Source organism: Macrotis lagotis, chromosome 1 (genome assembly GCF_037893015.1).
Source record: "Macrotis lagotis isolate mMagLag1 chromosome 1, bilby.v1.9.chrom.fasta, whole genome shotgun sequence".
NCBI lineage: Eukaryota > Metazoa > Chordata > Mammalia > Peramelemorphia > Peramelidae > Macrotis > Macrotis lagotis.
Window position 1 is genome coordinate 640041128 of NC_133658.1, and position 23206 is coordinate 640064333.

The following is a 23206-nucleotide window of genomic DNA, read 5'->3' on the forward strand; positions in this document are numbered from 1 at the left end:
GCCGGGTGCCGGCCGCGGCCGCTTCCCTCTGTGCCGGGCATCCCGGTGCGGGCGCGGGTGGGACGGGGCGAGGCGGCCGGGGCCCGCGCACACTCCCGCGGGCCGGGGGCGCGCCGAGGAACGAGTGGGTGGGGAGGGGAGCGGACGGGAGAGGAGGGAGGGAGGGAGGGAGGGAGGGAGGGAGGGGACGGTCGGGAGGGAGGGAGAGGACGAGGCGCGTCCCCGCGGCGGGGGCGCGCCCTCGCGCGGGCTGCCGGGATCGCTCGCCGCCGCTGTGGTAATGTCCGCCATGTTGGCCATGGCGCAGGGAGCGGATCGGGCGGGCGAGCGGCGGATCTAGTGTGTGGAAGCGGCCGCGGGCGGCGGTGGGTCGTTCTCGGGCGGGGTGGGCGCCCATGCTGTGGACGGGGGCGGTGAGGAGGAGGAGGAGGAGCGGGCCGGCCGCGCTGCACTGAGGAAGGAGAGGAGGCGGCGGGAGCCCTCCCCCCCCCCCCGCCCGCCCCGCCGCCGCCGCCGCCGCCGCCGCCCGGGCTGTTCCTGTGAGGCGGGGAGACAATGAGCAAACTCTCCTTCCGAGCGCGGGCGCTGGACGCCGCCAAACCGCTGCCCATCTACCGCGGCAAGGACATGCCCGACCTCAACGACTGCGTCTCCATCAACAGGGCCGTGCCCCAGATGCCCACCGGGATGGAGAAGGAGGAGGAATCGGTAGGGACTCGAGTGTTTATCCCCCCCCTCCCCTCCTCCCTCCCCCCCTCCCATTGTCAGTCGGGCCTCGCCATTCACGGAGCGCTGTACGCACGCTGGAGGGCGCAGCCGCCGCTCCGCCGCATGGGACCGTACGCCGGCGGAGTAGCGTACACTCTCTCCGGCGGCGCAGAGCCCTCCGCGGCCGCCATGTTGTTGCGTCCCTGTGTTGTGATTAGCTCGCCGCGGCGCTTACGCCGCCGGATGGGGGCTTTGCCGTAAGCGGCGTCCGGGAATGGCGCAGGGGGCTGCGCCGGCCGCTTCTGGCGTAGCGCCTCTGGCGCCTCCCGGCGCCGGGCGCCTTTGGGGCCCGAAAGCTTTGTTTTGGGGAGAGATTCACCCTCCCTTTTTTTTCCTTTTATTTTTTTTTAGTTGTCGTGGCGACGGTTTCTTTTCCCTTTTTCGAAAACACTTCGGGAAACTAGAAGGATCCCAGACAAACGTGTCTTTTATCTCTGCCAGATCCTCCTCCTGCGCCCCCCCCCCCACCCCCAGCGCTCCGGAGTGCAGCATTGCGGGGGGCGATCCGGGGACCCCCGCGGTGGCACACTGAGCCGGCGGCTGCTTCTCATGGTGCGGGGAGCCGTGCCGCTAGCTGCTCCTCACCCCGGTCGGGCCACCCCCTGCGTCCTGTTTGGGTGCCGGCGTGGATGCCCCGTGGCGGGCTGCCGCGGCGCCTCTCGGCCGGCCCGACGCTGGGCGTCCGTGACCCCGCCGGCGGCCTGGACTTGCATGCCGAGTTCATAGTAACTGCACCCTCCAGAATTTCTTCAATGAACCTACTTCCCCGCCTCATTGTCAAGCCCCTGCGCGTGGGGATTGGCTCCGCCGCTGCTCTGGCTGTCAAAAGAAGGCTCGCGGCTCTGTGATTGGTTTCCTCCTTTGACTATTAATATTGCAGGAAACGCTTTTGTGTCTTTGATTGGCTGCTCGTGCTTCTGACCTCATTGTGGTGCCCTGTTATTACTACTTTCCAGCTGTGATTTAATCACATCTCTCTTTACAGTTTGAATTACTGACTTGACTTTCACTCGAAAACATGGTGGTGTTTTGGCTTCTTGAGTACGACTTTCAACTTCTTCCATTGTGATCTTGGAGAATGTATTCTTACTAGTATTAGATTTGATGCTTTCTGCTCTACGTATTTGAAGTCTATAGCAGAACAAGATACAGAATGATTTTCTTACAATTATTCATATGTATATCAGTGATTTTGGTAAACAAATTCTCCAATTTTTTAAAAAAAAGTAAAAAGTAACATTTATGGATATAGTCTATGCTTGACTAGAAGGAATTATGTATATATTTTCAACCCAGTCACAAATAGTTGTTTGTGGCACTAGCCTTTAAAATAACAAAGTTATATTCCAGATGAAGAATTATTTTAATTACTTTTTTTATAATACGGATAAGCTTTTGATCTGTTATAATAAAGGTGTAGGGAACTGTCTGGTGAGAAAGCTCCCTTTAACAATGCGTTAGCTCTGCAATGTGTAGTCTTAGAGAATTGCTTAGAACCAGAGAAATTAAATATCCAGATTCATATAGGGACAGAACAAAATTCCAGGTTTTGCCAAACTATTGGTTTATAAACCTTGCAGCCTCATATTTTATTAAATTTTTGTTTTTTAATAATTTTGAATAAGACTAAATTTCTACAATTATCATATACCCATTTTTAGACTTTCAGAAATAGAAACATGAAATGAATCCATCTACTCTTGCCTATCATTGGTGTAGTAAAAAGAGCTTTGGACTGAAATTCAAAAGACCTGAGTTCAGAGTCTGGAGATTAACACTGATTTTAGCTTTCTGATTTTGGGAAAATTGCTTAACTTATTTTGGGTTTCTCTTTTCCTCCTTAGGAAAACCTATAAGTGAGGGATTTATTTTAGATATTAGAATCAACTGATAAATTCTATCCTGTCTATATCTTTTTGGATCCTGATTCTGTCATACACAGATTATTTTGTGGTGTTCCAGAGATCAATTAGGTCAAGCTGAAGAAAAAAATAAATCTTTCCTACAGCTTATCTGCAAAGTGGTCAGGCTTTGCCTAAAGATCTCATGTTAGGGGAAAATCAGCCATCCTACTTTGAAATAGCTCTAATTGTTAAAACGTTTTTCATTAAATTAAGTCAAAATTGGTCAATTTACAATTAATATCCATCTCTATTCTTTGGGGAAAAAGAATAAGCATATTCCTTGTCTAAATGACAAACTTTCATTTGAAAAATCTGTCCTGTGTCCTTTTAATTAAGTATTTTCTTCTGAAGGCAAAATACTCTACTCCTTTAATTGATTTTCATGTAGCATGGTGTGGAAACCCTTTCCCAACTTTATTGTCTCCTCAGGACATTCACTAGGTTATGAACATTTTCCCTAAAATTCTATTAGCACACATTGATCTTCTCTTTTTCTTCCTCTTTTCTTTCTTCTCTCCCTCCTTATTCTTTACCCTCTCCCTCTCCTGTTTCTACCCAACTTTAGCAAACTTCTGCCAGGGCAGATTGTCACCTTCTTTGGTTGTGTATGCTTAAGAAAGTTGCTTGGTGTTAAGTGAGCTGTCCAGGGTTACAACCAGGTTTATTATGCCTGTCTTGACGTAGTACAACTTTTTGGGGATACTATGTCTAAAAGATAATTTTCAGCTGTAAAAGTCTGAAATTTAGTGAATACTTTGGTTTTTTTCTTATTTCTGATGCTTCAAAGCATTACAACTTATTAACTCCTCCCCTCTCCCCCCCAAATACTCCAAAGATTAGTCCCTTTTAGAACTAGTTAACTCTAAATGACAAACTGAACCTATCATTTCATTGAGAACTACTGGATGAAGAAGCATCCTCTGCTAATGCAGGTAGTACCTTTTCTGCAATTTATATTCTTAATTACTTGGAACACTTAGAGGTTGAGTGATTTGTCTAGGGTCACAAAACATGTGTCAGAAATGTGACTTGAACCTAGATCTTCCTGCCTCTAAGGTCATTTCTCACACTAGGTCATGCAGTCTCTCACAAGATGTCCAGTATATGCAGTAAAAAATAACTTACTGATTCTTGGCTTACGGCTTCAGTCAGTCAAGTAAGTCAGTCAGTAAGCATTTTTAAGAATCTTTTATGGACCAGGCACTTTGCTAAGTACTGGAGATACAAAAAAAAAAAGACAAAAGACAATCCCTATTCTCAGGGAGTTCACAGTCTAATAGGGAAGGTAACATACAACAAAAACCCATGGACACACTAAACTATATATGGGATAAATTAGGACAGTTAACAGAGAGAAGGCACTAAAACTAAAAGGATTCAGGAAGACTTCTTGTAGATGTTAGGATTTTAGCTGAGACTTGGAAAGATCATCATAAGGCAGAGATGAGGAGGGATAGCATTCCAAACATGGGAGACAGCTACTAAAAATGTCCAGTCTGAAATTGATTGTCTTGTGTAGGAACTGTAAGGAGACCACTATCACCAATCATAGAATCCATAGCAGTGTGGGGGATAAAAGAATAACAGAATGGTGGTGATAGGTATAGGGGCCAGATTTTGAAGAATTTTGAATGTCAAATTGAGCATTTGACAGCTGAATAGAAGATGTACTGGAGTGGGGAGAGGTTTGTGACAGGGAGGTCAACAGCAAGTTATTGCAGTAGTCCAGGTGTGATGAGAGCTTGCACCAGGGTGGTGGTAGCAGAGAAGAGAAGGGGTCATATAGGAGAAATATTTCAAAGGAAAAAACAGTTTTTGACAAGAGATTGAATAAGGGGGGTAGGGATAGGAGGAAGGAAAAAGGGATGTCAAGGCTGACACCCAGATTATGAGCTTGGTTGATTGGTAGGATGGAGAAACACTCAACACTAATAAGAGAGTTAGGAAGAGGGGAGGACTTTTGGAGGGGAGAAGATAATGAACTCGGTTTTGGATGTTTTGAGTTTAAGATGTCTATGAAACATTCACTTCAAGATGTTCAGTAGGCAATTGGAGATGTTAGTCTGGAGTTCATAAGAGATGTTTGAGAATCATCAGCATAGAAGATGGTAATTAAATCCATGAGAGCTGATGATATCACAAGTAAAATAGTATAGAAGGAGACAAGAAGAGGAGGACCCAGATAGATCTCTGGGGTACACCTACCTTTAATGTCCTTGGTGGTTTCTGGACAAAGATACAGCAGTAAAGTCAGAAACAGTGTTCAATAGGAAAGAAGAGACAGGAGAAAGTAGTGTTCAGAAAGCCTAGAGAGAGTGTATCAAAAAGAAGGTGATATTTACAATATCAGAGGCTGCAGAGAGATCCAAAAGGATGAGGACTGAGAAAGTGCTTTTGGATTTGGCATTGAAGAGAGATCACTAGTAACTTTGGAAAGAGCAGTTTTGGTTGAATGAGGAGGTTGGAAGTCAGATAAAGAGAGTAGTGAGAAAGAGGAAAGGAAGTTGAGGCACCTATTATAAGTAAATGTCTTTCTCAAGGAGTTTAACCACAAAAAGGAAGGGAGATATCTGTAGATTGTGGCTTGTAGTAGATGGATAAATTAAGAAAGATTTTTTTATTTTGGGCAAAGAATGGGGGCAATATAGACATCTTTGTAGGCAGGAGGAAAGCAGCCAATGATACAATATCGATTGAAGATTTGTCAAGAGAATAGAAATGATAGAGGAAGCAATCTGCTGCAGAAAAAGGGATAGATTAAATTGAGATTTTTTTAAAGCAATTAAATTCATGTATATATTGATTTATATCCTTAAGGATTTAATGTGTGCCTCCTGATGACAATATTAGAACATTCTATTTAACCTTTTCAGAAAAGCAGAGGTCGTGACTCTGATGTGATTGCCAAATACCTGGTTTATGGCTGTCATTGGCATGTTAGCTATGGCTATATGTGCATATTCATACTATCCCTAAATGTATTGCCAGTACCTCCTTTGTCCCTAAAAATCTGACCTTTGGCTGCTTGGCAGTTTGCATGAGTCATGATTTGAAGTTGGCTATAAATTGTATTGCAGAAGAGTAGGACATATGAACCTGGTGTGTGTGTGTGTGTATAGATAGGTTTTACAAGGTAACAGGGTTAAGTGACTTGCCCAAGGCCACACAGCCATGTAATTATTAAGTTTCTGAGGCTGGATTTGAACTTAGGTCCTTCTGACTTCAGGGCCAGTGCTTTATCCACTACACCAGCCAGCTGCCCCTGAACCTGGTATTTTAAAGAATTTTGCATCTTATAATGGATCAGTTAAAATCTATTCCTAAAGAATATGCTAGGTGTAGAATTTTAGAGCTGGCAGAAGGCTTCAAATGCATGTAATTTTTTGTTTGCCTTATTTTGCAGATTAGGAAATTGAGGCAGAGAAGTAAAAGGACTTTCCCACATGACTACCACATGAGAGAGCTAAGTTTTAGCCTGTCTGAATTATTTCTAGTTTAGTGGTCATTTACCCCTTAGGTTGTTGTGAGGATAAAATGAGATTATTTATGTCAAAACACTTTCTAAAATTCTGGAAAAATGTAAGATATGATTGATTACTAGTATTAGATTTGGTGCTTTCTACTCTACATATTTGAAGTCTATAGCAGAACAAGATACAGAATGGTTTTCTTAGAATTATTCATGTGTATATGAAGAAAATCCATATTAGAAAGACTTACTTTAGGAAGAAATTGTTATTTTTATTTTTGCAGGAAGAATAATTTTATTTTAAATATGATGTTCTGATTTAAGTCATTGTAACTTTAATGTCAGAGAAATTGATGTAAATTTTGCATGTGTAAGAATTATGCATCTGTTGCATAATAGACAACTTGTTTCAAAACTTTTAAGAGATCTGTGCCCTCATCCACATTCATGCTTTTCCCCATCAGTTCAGATCCCAATCCAATCATACTTTCTGATCCTTTTACCATACTGGTCCTTGTCTTTTCATAGTTCTTCCACTGAGGGTTCACACTGGATGTCTTTGTTTAGGTCTTTTTATATTTTGTAGATAATAATCATATTCTAGTACCAATAGAGTTCTCTGGTTAACTCTCATCCTTTACTTTTATCACACGATCCACTTGTAAGTTCATATACTAATAAGTGAGCTGTAGTACATGTGCCTTTTATAATAGAATTATAAATATAACCCTTACAATTTTACTGGGTTTTTTTGCTTTTTGAATTTAGATGCATTTTATACTTAGTTTCGTACATAGTCTTAATGAACTAGAATAGTGCAATGTATTTTCAGTTTTATAACTTTCTAATAAATAAGAACTAAATAGCATTTGTCTTTCATGGTAGTTTATTTTGCATAAAATTGTAGGAGACTATAGATTCTACATAGTCATGCTAGATAATTTGAAAAAATAATTTTTTTATACAAATTTCACAAATTTCAGGCAGTTGATTTATCTGTATGTGAGTTTTAATATGGAGATTCTGAGTCTCCTGAATCTTCTGATGTTTTTTCATACTCAAAAATTGCAGCCTCCAGCATAGATGTTCCAGCATAGATTATACCACTTTACTTCATGTTCTCTTCTCATATTACTGTGCAGTAGTAACGGATAGTCTTAATAATGGTCTTAGTCACTTCAAGGTTCTCACATTAACTTTTGAATTAGGTGGATATTAAATTTTTTTCCTGTAGTTTTATACTTAAGTGTTTTATAGTATTTTTTAATCTGTGTGAGCCATTAATCTTTCAGTTAACTTGAACTGATTTTGAAAGTGTGATTTTTTTTTTTTGTTTAATGGTATTTTCTTAGCCATATAATAGCTATGAGAAGTAATTGATCCTTATTAGTATAGTTTCTCCTGGTACTGGCAACATTGTAGTTATATGAGTAACTGTTATAATGAGTTATATGAGTAACCTTATAGAAGGTCACAGGATGTGTATAGAAAACATTGTTTTTTTACTTAGAATAATTTTTTGTTGAATACTTGTTTCAATCATGTCTGACTCTTCATGATCCCATTTGGAGTTGTTTTCTTGGCAAAGATACTGCAGTGATTTGTCATTTCATTCTCCAGTTCATTTTGCAGATGAGGAAATGAAGCAGACAGGGTTAAGTGACTTACTTGCTCAGGATCACAGTAAGTAAATATCTGAGGTCTTATTTAAAATCAGGTTTCCAAATTGTAGGCCTGGTGCTCTTTGTGCTGTGCTACCTTGCTGTCCTCTTAAAATAATGATCCTGTTTTTATTTACTAAGACAGAGAGGCAGTACCTTTTTGGAACATGAGTTGAGTAATTTCAAAACATGCTCCCTTCATAATATTAGCTAGGAGATATTGTTGGGAGTTATAGGTCTTATGAATTTAAAATGTTAAGCAATTATCTTTTTAAATACATTTCAATTCATGCTTTGAGAGTATAGAGCACTTTGATTTTCTTTTATTTTTTTTGTAGGATTTAAGATAGAATAATTTCACATAATAGAGATATTCCTGAAAAGTTGCCTGTTAATGATTATTTTAAAAATTGATTAATGTTTTAAATTCATTTGACTGCATCAACTATAATTTATTTAGCACTTTCTGGATTGGAGATTGATTGTATTGGTTTTTCTTTTCATACAGAATATCAAATCTAAACTGTGACTCCTGGTGTTTGCTCTTCTCCAGGAACTTACAGTTTAATTAGCAAGATAAGAAATAGGTCAGATAAAATACAAAGTAGTAGTATACAGGAGGGAAACCCAGATGTTGAAAAAAATTGTGGCTATGTAGCCTGATGAGAAGGGAGAATATGGGATCCCTGTCTTCAAGAATACTTTTGAAAGACTGTCATACAGAAGACGGGCTTTAATTTATTTTTTCCCTCGAGAGGACAAAACTAGCAGAGATGAGTGGAATTTGCAGAACTGCAAATTTAGACCTGATGTCAGGAAAACTTTGCTGATAATTTAGAACAAGCCAAAATGGATTAGGCAGTTTTTAAGAGGTGGTGGATTCCCTTTGTTGGAGATCTTCAGACACTGACTGAGTTGATGACTTGTCAGGTATTCTGTGGGAGTTATTTCGGGGTATATGTTGGACTACTTGCCTGCTGAGGACTCTTATAAACCTAACATTCTCTCATTCTGTGAATAATACAAATAAATATAAGTAGTTCTGAGGAAACTGAAATTACTGTGAATTGGGACTTCAAGGAAGTGGATCTGAGCTGAGTTTAGTAGAGTTGTGGAATGAAAGGAGAAAATTGTAGACTTAAGCATTTTGTATTTGAGAATAGTGGAAATGAAATGTTAGAAAGATGTCTTGTACATAGAAGACATTCATTGTATATTGATTGAATAATTGATTGTCAGATATCTTATCAATAAAGGTATTGAATTTTAGGTTGGGGAATATTTAATTCTGTAAGCAAAGGGGAATGTTTTGTTATTGATGATAAGAGAAGGGACTTAATGAAAAAGTTCATGCATTTTATAAAATATTCCCTTTTTGGAATATAACTATCATTTATCTATCTAGGTAAAAGTTTGATAAGGGATAAATGTCTAGACTTTTGTTTATACCTATTTCTATAGAATATATCTTAAAATATTCATCTGTATAACATTTAATATGATGTCTTACTTTGTTATTAAACTATTATTAAATGTCAGAATGTTATCAAACAACATCATTAAACATTTTATTTACACAGTAATTTTATTCCAGAACTCAGGTCTTTTGACTTTTAGACTATTGCTCTTTCATTGTACCACATTTTATGGCACTTAATTATGTGCCATTTTTGTATTTATTGTTTCATATGTGTTAATCTGTTTTTTCCAAGTAAGCTCTTTGAAGGCAGGGTTTGTGTCTCATTTTTCATGTGCATTCAATGCTTTTTGAATACTGTAGTCTGACAAGTGGATCTCTTACTATATACAAGGTGCTATTTTTGTCCTCTGTCTTTAAGTGACATATGATTCTATGTCTTTACTGCTTGTACCTAGAATGGAAAACAAGGTATAGTTAAATTCATTCAATTAACTTTCTGAGACATAAGACCATTAAGGTCCTGGTATATCACTGTTACTTAAAACTTGTTTTGCTTTATCTAAGAAATGAATATGGATTCAATTTCATTTAGATTTGATTTTAGTAATTTGAAAATATAATTTGATGCAGAACTATTCACATTTTTGTGCCATATAAAGGCTGCCTAGAGAAAAATTTGGCATAAAAATGGGGTAATTGAAAATAGAATTTGTACCACCAAATTAGGCATTGGTAAACTGTTAGGATATATAATTAGCACATCCACTTAAAGTGAAACCAACCTAGGAATTAATATAATTCCACATATTTGTTTAAAATGTACAATTTATACATTTATTAATTGAGCTAGAGGCAGCATGTAGCAGTAGTTAAGTGAATCTAGAGTTAGTATGATTTGGGTTTGAGTCTTTTCCCTTTCCTAAGAAACTAAGATTTTAAATTGTTTGAACTACTTCAGATTGCCTTATTAGTGGGGGTTTCCTCAATGGATTTTCAAATCACATTTCCAGACCAAAAATACATTGAGGAAGAAGTCTGTGCTTGTGTTGTGCAGGATACATTCCACCCTCCCCCCCCATTACATCTAGGAAACATTTGAGTACAGTATGAGAATAAGTATAGTAAAATGCTAAAATATGAGAATGGATAAGTCAAATACTAAAATAGGTAAAGTGTTTTGGAAGGTTAGGGTATATAAAAATCAGCGTGACCTGAGAACTTCTGGAGATGTAATTTAATTTAGATCTTGATGGAAGAATAGGTTTTCTCTAGGAAGAGTGCTGTAGGGAGTATGTATTACAGATGGTTTAGTAGTGTAGTGTGGAAAGGCTTCTTGGGCAGAGGCCCAGGGAGAAGTCTAGGGAGTGAGTAGTGATAAGATAGGTGTGAGATCCTGAATACCTTGTTAAACATTTTGGAAATGTAATTGATCAAGCCTTTGTGAAGCCTGATATTTTATTATTCTTTATCTGTTCTATATTACAGTTGAACATATTCCAAATCAAGACATTACATCATATAATTTAGTTTCTTTGGTGCTTTGAAGATAAATCACAACCTAGATTTTAAAATTACCCCTGGGTTACCTGTTATTTTCCTTTTCACTCATGGTGGAAATTTTCTTATTGTCAATCAGTTAGTATTGTTGAGAAAAGAGAGGGATGAACAATTTAATTTAACCAAAGAACATATTTTTAGTACTTAATATGTAAAACATTTTGGAGAAGCAACAAAATTGAAAATAATCTTAAAAATTTTATCTAATTTAGAAGTACTTTAGAAAAGCACTTGTTTAGAAATATTCTAGAAAAGATTATTGTGTGTGTGTGTGTGTGTGTGTGTGTGTGAGAGAGAGAGAGAGAGAGAGAGAGAGAGAGAGAGAGAGAGAGAGAGATGGAGAGATGGAGAGATGGAGAGATGGAGAGGTGCATCAGTGAAAGCCTTCCTTCTTGGAATGAAGCCACTTCTTCAAATAGTTTTTAATGCATAAAATAAAACATAGAGAATTGCAAAGAAAACCAATTATGTTGAAAAGATATCAAACTATTAAAAAAGCAACTTCACAGTTCCCAGGTTAAGAACCCTCATTCTAGAAGGACAAAGTTACAGCCTTGGCTATACTTAGAATTACATTGTATTCTCCCCACAGATTATAAGCTCCTTTGAGAAGGGAGAATGTGTTTTTGATTTTGAATTTTGATGTAGAGAGACTACTGGCTTCAGAGCCAGAAGACTTGAGTTCTGTTCCTTTCTCTCACGTACTGACTGAGAGGTAGGCAAATTGCTTAACCTCTCTATGCTTTTAGACAACCTTGAGAGCTTTTATGTGTCAGAAAAGGTGCTGACTTGCATTAGTGGAAAGGATTTCCCTATCTACATTTTCATTACAATAGGCCCAGCAGATTAAGTGCTATGTATAGATAGAAAGACAACAAAACATTTCCTCTTTTCAAAAGAAGCTTGTATTCTATTGGGAGAATACAATGTAATACAAATAAATATAAATAAATATAACATGTATACAAAGTAATTTCAGGGAGATATTACTTTAATACCTATTAGTGAGGTGGTAAGGAAGAATCAGGAAAGGTTTTAGGTTGTTTTTTTAAAATAATTTTTTAATTGAAATTTTATTTTAATTTTCCAATTAAATGCTATCATAGTTTTTCAAAATTCATCCATTTGCAAATTTATGAGTTCCACATTTTTCTATTGTCTTCCTTTCCTTCCCCCCCTTCCCTTGTGAACAATCTGGTAAAAGTTGTGCATGTACATTTGTGTTTAACATTTATATATTAGTCATTTTATGTAAGAGCAATCAGAACTAAGGGGAAAGAAGGAAAACCATGAGATAGGAAGGAAAAATGTAAGAGAAGTTTTAAAAAAGTGAACATAGTATGCATTCTGTGTGTCGTCCCCCCCCTCCCATGTGGATGGTTTTGTTATAGCAGATCTCTCACTGGGTGGTTCTAGCTCTCTGAACTGCTGAGAGGAGCTGCATCTATCATAGTTGATCATCTCACAAAGTTGTTGTTAATGTATGCGATCTTCTCTTGATTCTGTTCCTTTTACTCAGTATCGGTTCCTATAATTCTTTCCATGCTTCTCTAGAGAACAATTCAGCAAACTCAACCAATATTTCAACCAAATGACAGCATATTGAAAGTTCTAGGGTGGCTAAGTGGCGTAGTGGATAAAGCACCGGCCTTGGAGTCAGGAGTACCTGGGTTCAAATCTAGTCTCAGACACTTAATAATTACCTAGCTGTGTGGCCTTGGTCAAGCCACTTAATCCCATTTGCCTTGCGAAAACCTAAAAAAAAAAAAAAAAGTTCTACATCTATGTTCCTCCTTTTTGGAAAGAAAGGAGTAAAGTTCTAGCTTTTTCTTTTATGGCTTTTTTTCTTGTATGGCTTTTGTGGGATGGAGGAACTAACAGTTATTACAAAAAACTTCATAATTCTAAATTTGTACTTCCTGTGGTACCTGTGTATCTCTTACTCAATTTCTCTTTGGCAAGTGCCCAGTAATTTTTTTTATTGGGGTGTTTGTGTGTGTGTGTGTGTGTGTGTGTGTGTGTGTGTATGTGTGTGTGTTTGCACCAAAGTTTTTAATTATCTTTGCATATGGGCAGTCAAGGATCACAATGAATAAATTGAAAGCCCTACATAAATCTCAGACCTTAAGAGGGAGAAATATAGAATCTTAGGAATCTATAAACTGGAAAATTGATTTCTGAAAAATTAAGTTGTTCGTATTGGGTTTATTGATTACTAATAAGGAAAGTTTGGGGTCAGTTAGGTTCTCTCCAGGCCCTAACCCTAATGCTTCATCACCCTTTCTCCAAGGACTTAGTTGTTCAAGATGGCCATTTTTCATGATTTCTCTGCCCTCTGTGAGAGAAGTATGTTCTGTCATACTTAGTGACTGTTAATTCAGCAATGGGGAATGATATTGTGAGAGATAGAAATCCTTGTAATTTCTGCCATGAACTGAATTGTAAACTGCATGATAAGCATGTGAGAAAATCTTGTTGAAGACTGAGAGAAATCTTGATCTGTATTGATTTATTTTTTTATTGATAGCTTTTGTTTTTATACATCACCAAAATTTCTTCCAATATTGTCCCCTTCTCCTTGACAATATCCCACATGACAAATAATATTTTTTAAAGAAAAATTCAGCAGAACTGATCAGTACATCAAAAGAGACTAAAAATCCAATGCAGTGCACTATAATGTTGACCCTCTTAGCTTGTAGGAGTGGGCATGTCTGCTATCTCTTTTTTAAACTCATGTTTATGTTTTGTAATTTTGCAGCAATCACTTTCTTTGAATATTTTTCTCCCAATTACATGTAAAAACAATTTTTAACATTTAAAAAAAATTGACTTCCAAGTTCTCTCCCTGACCCTCTCCTCTTATCCCCCTTTAAGATAGTAAGCAATTTGTTTTTGTTTATATATGTGCAGTTATACAAAACATATTTCTATATTGGTCATGTTGTGAAAGAAAATAGAACAAAAAAATTATAAAGATCCGCATTGACTCCCATCAATTTTTTGGGGGGGTGGCTCATTTTTTCATCAACATTTGGAATTGTCTTAGATCACTGTACTGCTGAGAAGAATTAAATCAATCATAAATTGATCATTGCACATGTTACTCTTACTGTATACAATGTTCTTAGTTCTGTTCATTTCATTTCTTCATCCATTCTTATAAATCTTTCCAGATTTTTCAGAAACCATCTTGCTCATCACTTCATATTGTATAATAGTATTTTATTACAATCATAAAATACAGCTTGTTGTTCGGTCATTCTTTTTTTTTTGTGTGTGTGTGTGTGTGTGTTAAGGTTTTCACAAGGCAATGGGGTTAAGTGGCTTGCCCAAGGCCACACAGCTAGGTAATTATTAGGTGTCTGAGGCTGGATTCAAACTCCAGTACTCCTGACTCCAGGACCGTGCTCTATCCACTGAGCCACCTAGCCACCCCTCAGTCATTCTTTTGATAGACATTCCCTCAGTTTCCAGTTCTTTGTCACCACAAAAAGAGCTGCTATAAATATTTTTAATTTTTTTTATCTAAGGCAATGGGGTTAAATGACTTGCCCAAGGTCTCAACAGCTAGACAATTACTAAGTGTCTGAGACTGGATTTGAACTCAGGTCCTTCTGACTCCAGGGCCAGTGCTCTATCCACTGAGCCACCTAGCTGCCCTCACTATAAATATTTTTGTGCAAATAGATTCTTTTCCTATGGTATATAGATCTACTACTGGTATTGCTTTGTCAAAGGGTAAGCACAATTTTATAGTGCTTTGGGCACAGTTTGAAATTACTTCCCTCAATGGTTGATCAGGTCACAACTCCACCAACAGTTCTTTAGTATCCTGTTTCAACATTTATCATTTCCCTTTTCTGTCATATTTTGTAATCTGATAGGTGTGAGGTGATATCTCAATGTTGTTTTAATTTGCATTTCTCTAGTAATGATTTAGAGCATTTTTCACATGACTGTAGATAACTTTAATTTCTTTCTGAAAACTGCTTGTTCATAAATCCTTTCACTATCAATTAGGGAATGGTATATATTATAAATTTGACTCAATTCTCTATATATTTTAGAAATGAGGCCTTTATAAGAAACATAGGCTGTAAAAATTGTTTCTCAGCTTTCTGCTTTTCTTCTAAACTTGGTTGCATTGGTTTTGTTTGTGCAAAAACTTTTCAATTTACTATAATCAAAATTATCCATTTTACATCTTGTAATTTTCTCTGTCTCTTATTTGGTCAGAATTTTTTCCCTTCATAGTACTAACTAGAATTTAAGTAAGGTAAAATTGCTTATGGTATCACCCTTTAAAATATTCACAATGACTTTGACACTACAAATGGAAAAATCACACCCACACCCACCCACACCCACACCCACACCCACACCCACACACACACACACACACACACACACACAAATTAAAAGTGAAATACTTTTTCAGTGCCATACCATTCATACTGTAGGGAAGAAGCTAGGATGGCTCTGGAGTAAAGAAAGTGAGGCTGGTGGGGCTCTCCTTATATATCACTTTTTGGGACAGGGAGTCAGTTGAACTCAAGTTAAAATCCAGCCTCAGGTACTTGACACCTACTAGCTGTGTGACAGTGGGCAAATCACTTAAGCCTAATTGCCTCCCATCCAGGGCCATCTCCAGTTGGCCTGGTTCACATCTCACCATGGACCTCCATTGGTTCTGGATGAGAAACTGGACCCAGATGACTTTAGAGGAGGTGAGGCTAGTGACTTTACACAACACTCCCTCACTTAAATCCAATTCACCTGCATGTCATGGCATTACCTCCCTATTGTTTCAATTTTCTTTGAGAATGGAGTACAAAAAAACCACATTACTTTTCATCAGATTGTATACATTGTATCCCATGCTTCTCTATTTATATTCCTGATTTCTTTTTGGGCATAATTTCTTAAGTCACACAGTATTATTCCAGTTTCATTTGTGTACCAAATTTGATTAGCCCTTCTCCAGTTGGTGGGGTTTTTCCAACTTTTTGCTATCACAAAAAGTGCTGCTATAATGTTTGTAGCATAGAGAGACTTCTTATCAATAATCTCCTTGGGATATAAGCCTTGTAGTAGAATCTCTGGGTGAAAGAATATGGACATTTTAGAAAATTTATTTGTATAATTTCAGATTGCTTTCTCAAATAGTTGTATTTCTATTGATTTTTGGGTTGTGGTTATGTATTTGACTGAGTTAGAACTGGACATCCAAAAGATCTCTGTTGTGGGTTCAGGGCCAGTGGAAGAATTTTGTCCTCCTGCTGCAAAGGATTTGAATGTTAGTCTTTTGTTGAACTGAATCATCAGGTTGTTGCCCTATGAGAGTGGGGACTGGATAGCCTTCTCCAGTTGTGGATCTTGATTGTCATGTTATCATGTTATCATGGGGCCATATGATCCTTTTAAGCTAAGGACACTACTCTCCCATACCTCTGCATACATTGCTGTATCATGAGAACAGCTCTCTAGGGCACTAGGAATTATTATGTTAAACTTCTGTCATATCAACTAGCCACTGACTTGCCTTTTTTCCCCTCAGGCACCTGTGAAGCAATGCTGTAGAACCCTGGACATATACCAAGGCTGCCCTCCTTAAAAAAGAAATTTTTACAATCTGTATAAAACTTAAGCTACTCTTATCACATTTGGTCAGAGCCACAGTTTCCAAACTGAGAGGAAATTTTAAACCAGAATACATTTAGACTTGCTTATAGATTTATTTGAAGTTAGAAGGAACCTTAGAACTTATCTAGTCTATTTCTTTAATTTTACAGATAAGAAATTTAAGTGAATTCCCCAAAGTCATGTAGGTAATAAACAGGGCCAGGTTCAGATCCACATCCCTGTCTCTAGTGCTTTAATACCTGCCAAGAGTAAATAAAACTAGTAGAACTAGGTAACATGATAATGTTGCGATGGTTGATTTGGTAAATAACCTATTGCTGATTTCATGTATTTCATGTATTTCATCTTTGTGAGCTGTTTGCTTTGCTTTAACCACTAGCCCAAATGATATCATTTGTTCTGATCAGCCACATAAGAAATGCACAGCTGAATCAGTAATTATGGATAATATAGAGCTAGTGCCAAGTGGGTTGCCCAGCTTCACCCTGGGCACCCAGTCCTACCTACAACCTTCCTGCCAGCGTCCCAGTGTCCCCTTTTCTCTTTTTGGTTTCTGACCATATGACTTTTCCCTGTCTCTCACCCTTCATTGTCATTTCCTCCAGAGGGAACCCATAGATTTTTGCTCACTTCTTTCTCATAGGTGGTAGATTGGACCCCAAATTCTCTGATGAGTACCCTAAAATATTAAGGATCTTGGTATTCTCCCTGTAGCTAAATCTTCCTATACTCCTCTTTGTGCTGGTCTCTCCTTATTAGAAGTTGAGCTAAATGAGATCAAGGACATGCCTTTTTTCTTTTTTCTTTCTTCATATCAATGGGGCTAAGTGACTTGCCCAAGTTGGGTAATTATCAAGTATCTGAGACCAAATTTGAACTCAGGTCTGGTGCCTTATCCAGTGCTGCCTAGCTACCCCGAACATGCTTGTTTTCTAAGGAGAGAGGCTGAGCAAGTGTTCTATTTAAGCTTCATATCCTTTAGACTTAGTCAATCAGTCAGTAAACATTTAATTGTCTTCTGTGTGCTAGCTAAGGTGATAGAATTGGGGTATACAAAAAAGGAGGCAAAAGGCAAGTTTCTTTTTTCAAAGAACTCAGTCTAGTAGAGAAGGAGACATTTTGACTAAATGTTATTTTGACCCTAGATTTATATCAGTACAACAATTTATATGTCTTTAGAATTTATTATTACTTTTTTCTTTACTGTACACCAGATTTTGTCAAAAGTATAAAGGAATACAAACTATTTCCTCTATTATACTATAATGGTTAGATTTAAATCCTAAGTAATCATTGAGGGTCTTACTTAGTAGGTAAAATTGAACATATAAAGTTATGCCTACCTCTCCAACTTAATTCATTATTTTATTGATTATTATTATTAACAATCTATGCATACTATGTAGTTTTACACTACATTATAAGTTTGAATTGCCTTAAGAAAAACAAGTAAATCTCTGGATTTATTTACATTATTTTGAAGTAAATTTTGCTTAATGATCTAGTTTTTCACATGCATGCATATTTATAACAATATAGAAACACGTGTGTTCAACAAAACAAATTAGGCATTGGGCCTTTTATTATGAAATAATTAATGCTGAGAAGTAGGGGCTCAACTTTCCCTTTATATTCTCTTTATTGCTATTAAGATGCATGAAAATATACTGCCATGTAGTTGTGTTTGTACAGATTCAATGATTATTAGATATGTGCTCAGTCATATGATACACACACTCTTCCTAATCCAGAATGTGAATATTTCTCATATAGAAGTACTTTAACAAATTAAATGGTTTTTCTTATGAGTTTTGATTAATGATAGCTATACAGATACATAGTGAATGTTCATTGTTTATTGGTACGATAGTTATCAGTAATGCCTTGGTAAATTTGACAAGTGTCAAATTTCTTGCCCATAGAGAAGAAAAATATACCTTTATGTAGTCTTATTTTATACATTTCCCTATTTGTGTGTTAATCTATTACATCATAATATTGCATTAGCATTAGGCATTTTGCTGAGGAAATATGGTTTCAAGAGGAATATTATTTTCAGATTGGTATTATCTTAAATTAATTTTATTGTAAAGAATGAATTTTGGGAGATAGTACTTTCATGGAATTCTGCAGTTTGTACTGAAAAAAAAGAAATTTAATGTATGTGGAGATGATTGGTAAGCTTAAAAAATATTTTTGTTGCAAAAGTTTTTAAACTGTTAACCTTAAATATAGAGCTAATTGAATGTCATTTTCAGGGATATTTAAAAACCCCATGTAATTAACTTAACTCATATATTGGGTGCATATTTACAATTATAATAGGTATTTGCCTGGATCTTTCATTTGGTTAGCTTGTTGTTCAGTGATTCAATTGCATGTTTATATGTCTGCAAAACTATGCCCAAAGATATGTTTCAATCATTTTCTCCATATAAAGTATCTGAAATTACAAGATCCTGTATTACTTCAATACCTTTTTTTCCTACAGTATCCTTAATCAGACGTTGATTAGTGTAGAATCACTAAATAAAAGTTGATAATTTGCTGGGTTGACTTACTTCTACCTCTTCTCTACAAGACATCAAATTGTTGCTCATGATACAATTTTTCACTTTCAGGCTAAAGAGTTGCATTAAAAATATCTATTATGTTACCTAATTATTAGAGTCAAGGAGTGAACTTATCTTCCCTTAGAGATTGAAGATTTATTTAGAAGACTTTGTATACATTTTTCAATTTTAAAGTTTAATTTTCTCTCATATGAAATAAGCCCCTTTCCAAATGAACTGAGGTGAAAAGACCAACTACTTGAGGATTAATTTCTCTCTTTTTTTGGCTTGAGATAATTAAAAAATGTTAATTAAAATGCAGTGTATAATAAAACAGCAATGATAATGGTAGTAGCTCACCTATATGTAACATATAGCACTTTAAGGTTTTAAAACTTTACAAACATCTCATTCTATTCTCCTAATAGTCTTTTGAAATTAAAGACTTGGGTGTAGTTTATAATTTGCTAATGTTGGCTGATTCAAAACCAGGTCTGCTGGTGACAAGGATAGCATTATTTCCACAGCAGCATACTGTTTCTCAGTATCATAATAGTAAGGAATCTGTCTGAGAGGTTGTCTTAAATATATAGGATAGCAGGGGAGATATTCAGCATAGAGTAATTCTAACTGTATAGGGATTTTTCCTTTTTTTACATCCTAAGAGGGAACTTGGAAAGTGTAGTGAATAAGTGTATAGAACATTGTTCATATGGTATTTGGTCAGTTGGAATGTTATAAATATAAATGTGGCAAACCCAATAAAATAGTCTGTGCTTAAATTATTGCTGTATTAGAAGAGGTTCGTCAGCCAACCCATAAGCCTTTATAAATGCCTACTATGTGCCAGGCTCTGTGCTGGGGACAAGAGATTAAAGTTAAAAGGGAAAAATCTCATGTCCTCTAGGAATTTACTTTTGTGGAGGAGATAAAATGTGCATATATAGCTACATACAAAAGGGAGAAGCAATAATTTTTGGGTTGAAGGCAAATGGGGATAGATCATCAAGAAGGACTTTATGAAAAAGATTACTTGAGCTGAATTTTCAAGGAAACTAGGGATTCTTAAAGGTGTAAATGAGGAGGGAGGGCAGCCTAGTCATAAAACTAGCTAGTGCAAAGACATAGGTGTAGGGTGTCAAGTCTGAGAAACAGTAATAAGGCTGGTTTGGCTTATCTACAGATAGAGCGGCAGTTCTCAGAATTTTATGTCTCAGAACCTTTTTTTATCCTAAGACCCCTTTTTGTTTTACCTTATTAGAAATTAAAATAAACATTTTAAAAATATTAACTTTGCAAAAGTGAAAACCATCATCTGGTGATATTTTATGAAAAATAACTTTTCAAAAACAAACAAAATTAGTGAGAAGAGTGTCATTTTTATATATTTTTGCAAGTCTTTTTAATGTTTGAAAAGACAGCTCGCTTCTCATATATGCTTGTATTTAATCTTTTGTTATGCTGCTTTAGTTGAAGTATGTAAAGAAAATCTGGTCTCATGGATATGTACTTGGGAAATGGAGGAGTATTTTAATAGACAGTGTCTTAATTCTGTATGAAAATAGTTTTGATCTCATGAATGCTTTGAAAGGGGATGAACTCCAAGGGGTCTTTGTACCAGATTTTGAGAACCACTAAAGTAGTGTATAGAAAAGCTAAAAAAAAGAAAGTTGTGAGCTGGTACTGAAGACTTCTAAATACCGTTCAGAGAAGTTTGTTTTTTTTTTGAAATTTAATTTAATTTTTCCCCAGTTACATGCAAAAACAAGTTTCAACATTAACTTTTAAAACCTTGAGTTCCAAATTCTCTCCCTTCCTTTCACCCCAATACCCTCATTGAGAAAGCAAATTATTTGTTATAGGTTAAAAATGTGTAGTCATGAAAAACATTACCACAATAGTCATGTTGTAAAAGTGAACATAACCTCCCCCCCCCCCCCCCCCCCGCAAAAAGGAAAATCAGAAAAGTAAGCTGCAATCTGTATTTAGTTATCATCAACTCTTTCTTTGGTTTGGATAGCGTTCTTTATCATAAGTCCTTCAGAGTTTTCTAGGGTTACAGAATTGCCGAGAAAAAGTAAGTCATTCATGGCTGATCATCCTACAATATTGCTGTTACTTTGCATATGTTACATTTCCCATTGCATCTGCTCATGTAAGGTTTTTTACAGAGAGCATCCTATTCATCATTTCTTATAACAGAATAGCATTTTATCTTAATCACACCACAATTTATTCAGCCAATTGATGGGTAAGGGTAGTTTTTAAAAATCCTGTCATTGGAGTTTTTTGAATAGAGGAGAAGCATGGTTATATTTGCCCTGTGGGACAATTCCTTTGGCAGTTAAGCTGAAGTGGGGAGAACCTTGAGGACAAAGAGGCCAGTTTGGACATTATTTCAAGTAAGCTTGTCAGATAAAATCAGTGTTGTGCCTGAGTAGAGAAATGGGGTTGAATGTAGAGGTAGTAATTTGACAACTGATGAGAAATTATGGAGTGATGAGAAGATGACCCTGAGGTTATGAACCTGTGTGTCATTTGGTTACCATTACCTGAAAATAAAAATGTAGGAAATAGCTACTGGGACCAATGTAGTAAGAAGTCTAAATCTCTTCTCTTCTCTGCCAAATCTTTTTTTTTTTTAAATTGAAATTTCATTTTATTTTTCCAGTTACATGCTATGGTAGTTTTCAGCATTCATCCATTTGCAAATTTATGAGTTCCACATTTTTCTACCATCCTTCCTTCCCCTTCCCCTTACCATGATAGTGAATAATCTGATAAAATGTCCAGATACAATCATGTTTAACACGTTTCCATATTAGTCATATTGTGTGAGAGGAATTAGAACTAAGGACAAAGAAAAAACCATGAGAAAGAAAGGAAAAACATAAAAGAAGTTAAAAAAAATGAGCATAGGATGCTTTGCTCTGCAGATTTCATTGTTTTTTCTCGGAATGTGGATAGCATTGTCTTTAGCAGGTTTCTCAGGACCTTCCTTGATCTCTGAACTGCTGAGAGGAGCTTCATCCATCATAGTTGATTATCTCACAGTATTGTTCTTTTTGTTTTTGTACTTAGATTTTATTTATTTTGAGTTTTACAATTTTTCCCCTAATCTTACTCTCCCCCCCCCCCACTCCACAGAAGGCAATTTGCCAGTCTTTACATTGTTCCCATGGTATACATTGATCCAAATTGAATGTAATGAGAGAGAAATCATATTCTTAAGGAAGAAACATAAAGTATAAGAGAAAGAAAGATCAGACAATAAGATGTCAGGTTTTTTTTCCCCCTAAATTAAAGTTAATAGTCCTTGGTCTTCATTCAAACTCCACAGTTCTTTCTCTGGATACAGATGGTACAGTTCTTTCTCTGGATACAGATGGTATTCTGCATTGCAGACAGCCTCAAATTGTCCCTGATTGTTGCACTGATGGAATGAGTGAGTCCATCAAGGTTGATCATCGCCCCCATATTGCTGTTAGGGTGTACAGTGTTTTTCTCGTTCTGCTCATCTCACTCAGCAACAGTTCATGCAAATCCCTCCAGGCTTCCCTGAATTCCCATCCCTCCTGGTTTCTAATAGAACAATAGTGTTCCATGACATACAATATTCTTAATGTTGTATAATGTTCTCTTGGTTCTGCTCACTTCATGCAAGTCTTTCCATGCTTTTCTAAAGTCCGCCGCTTATGATTTCTTACAGAACAATAGTACTTCATGTTTTTCAACATTCTCCAATTGTTGGACATTCCCTCAATTTCCAATTCTTTTTCTGCCAAATTTCTCAAATAGTTATCTGTATTTTGTGCTCGCAGTTTCTTTTCTTTTACTTTTCCAAATTCTCTGCCACCTGGTATCCAACCTTATCAATAACCTTATTCGTCAAATCTAATAATTTCTCCTCAATCTTCATCCATTTTATCCTTTCAGATATTTTGATAGTTACCTTTCTAATCTTCTCATAAGAGACCCACTTCTATTGGCCCTATTTTCAAGTCCAAACTTTTATGACTATATGAACATATCTCTCTTAAACTGACTGTCTTCCATGCTTACCATTGTACATCTCTCTTCATTTCTGCCTATAGAATTGTGTTTGTTCTTTTCCAAGATTCAGCTCAAGTCCTTCAGCCTGAAGTTTTTGTTAAAAGATCTTTTGTAGGCTTAATGATTAGCACAATGCCTGATATGCTTTTTGATTGATTGATCATGCATTAAAATGA

The 23206-nt window shown here is 36.9% G+C and overlaps 1 protein-coding gene across 1 annotated transcript in view; it reads left to right on the forward strand.

Moving 5' to 3' along the window:
• The first annotated feature begins 297 nt into the window (after positions 1–297).
• The window catches only part of EPC2 (enhancer of polycomb homolog 2), a 183927-nt gene continuing 161018 nt past the window's right edge, over positions 298–23206 (forward strand). Inside the window, exon 1 of the mRNA XM_074215134.1 lies at positions 298–708. Within this exon, the coding sequence (XP_074071235.1) occupies positions 556–708 (153 nt within the window). The 5' untranslated portion in view covers positions 298–555. The remainder of the gene's footprint in view (positions 709–23206) is intronic.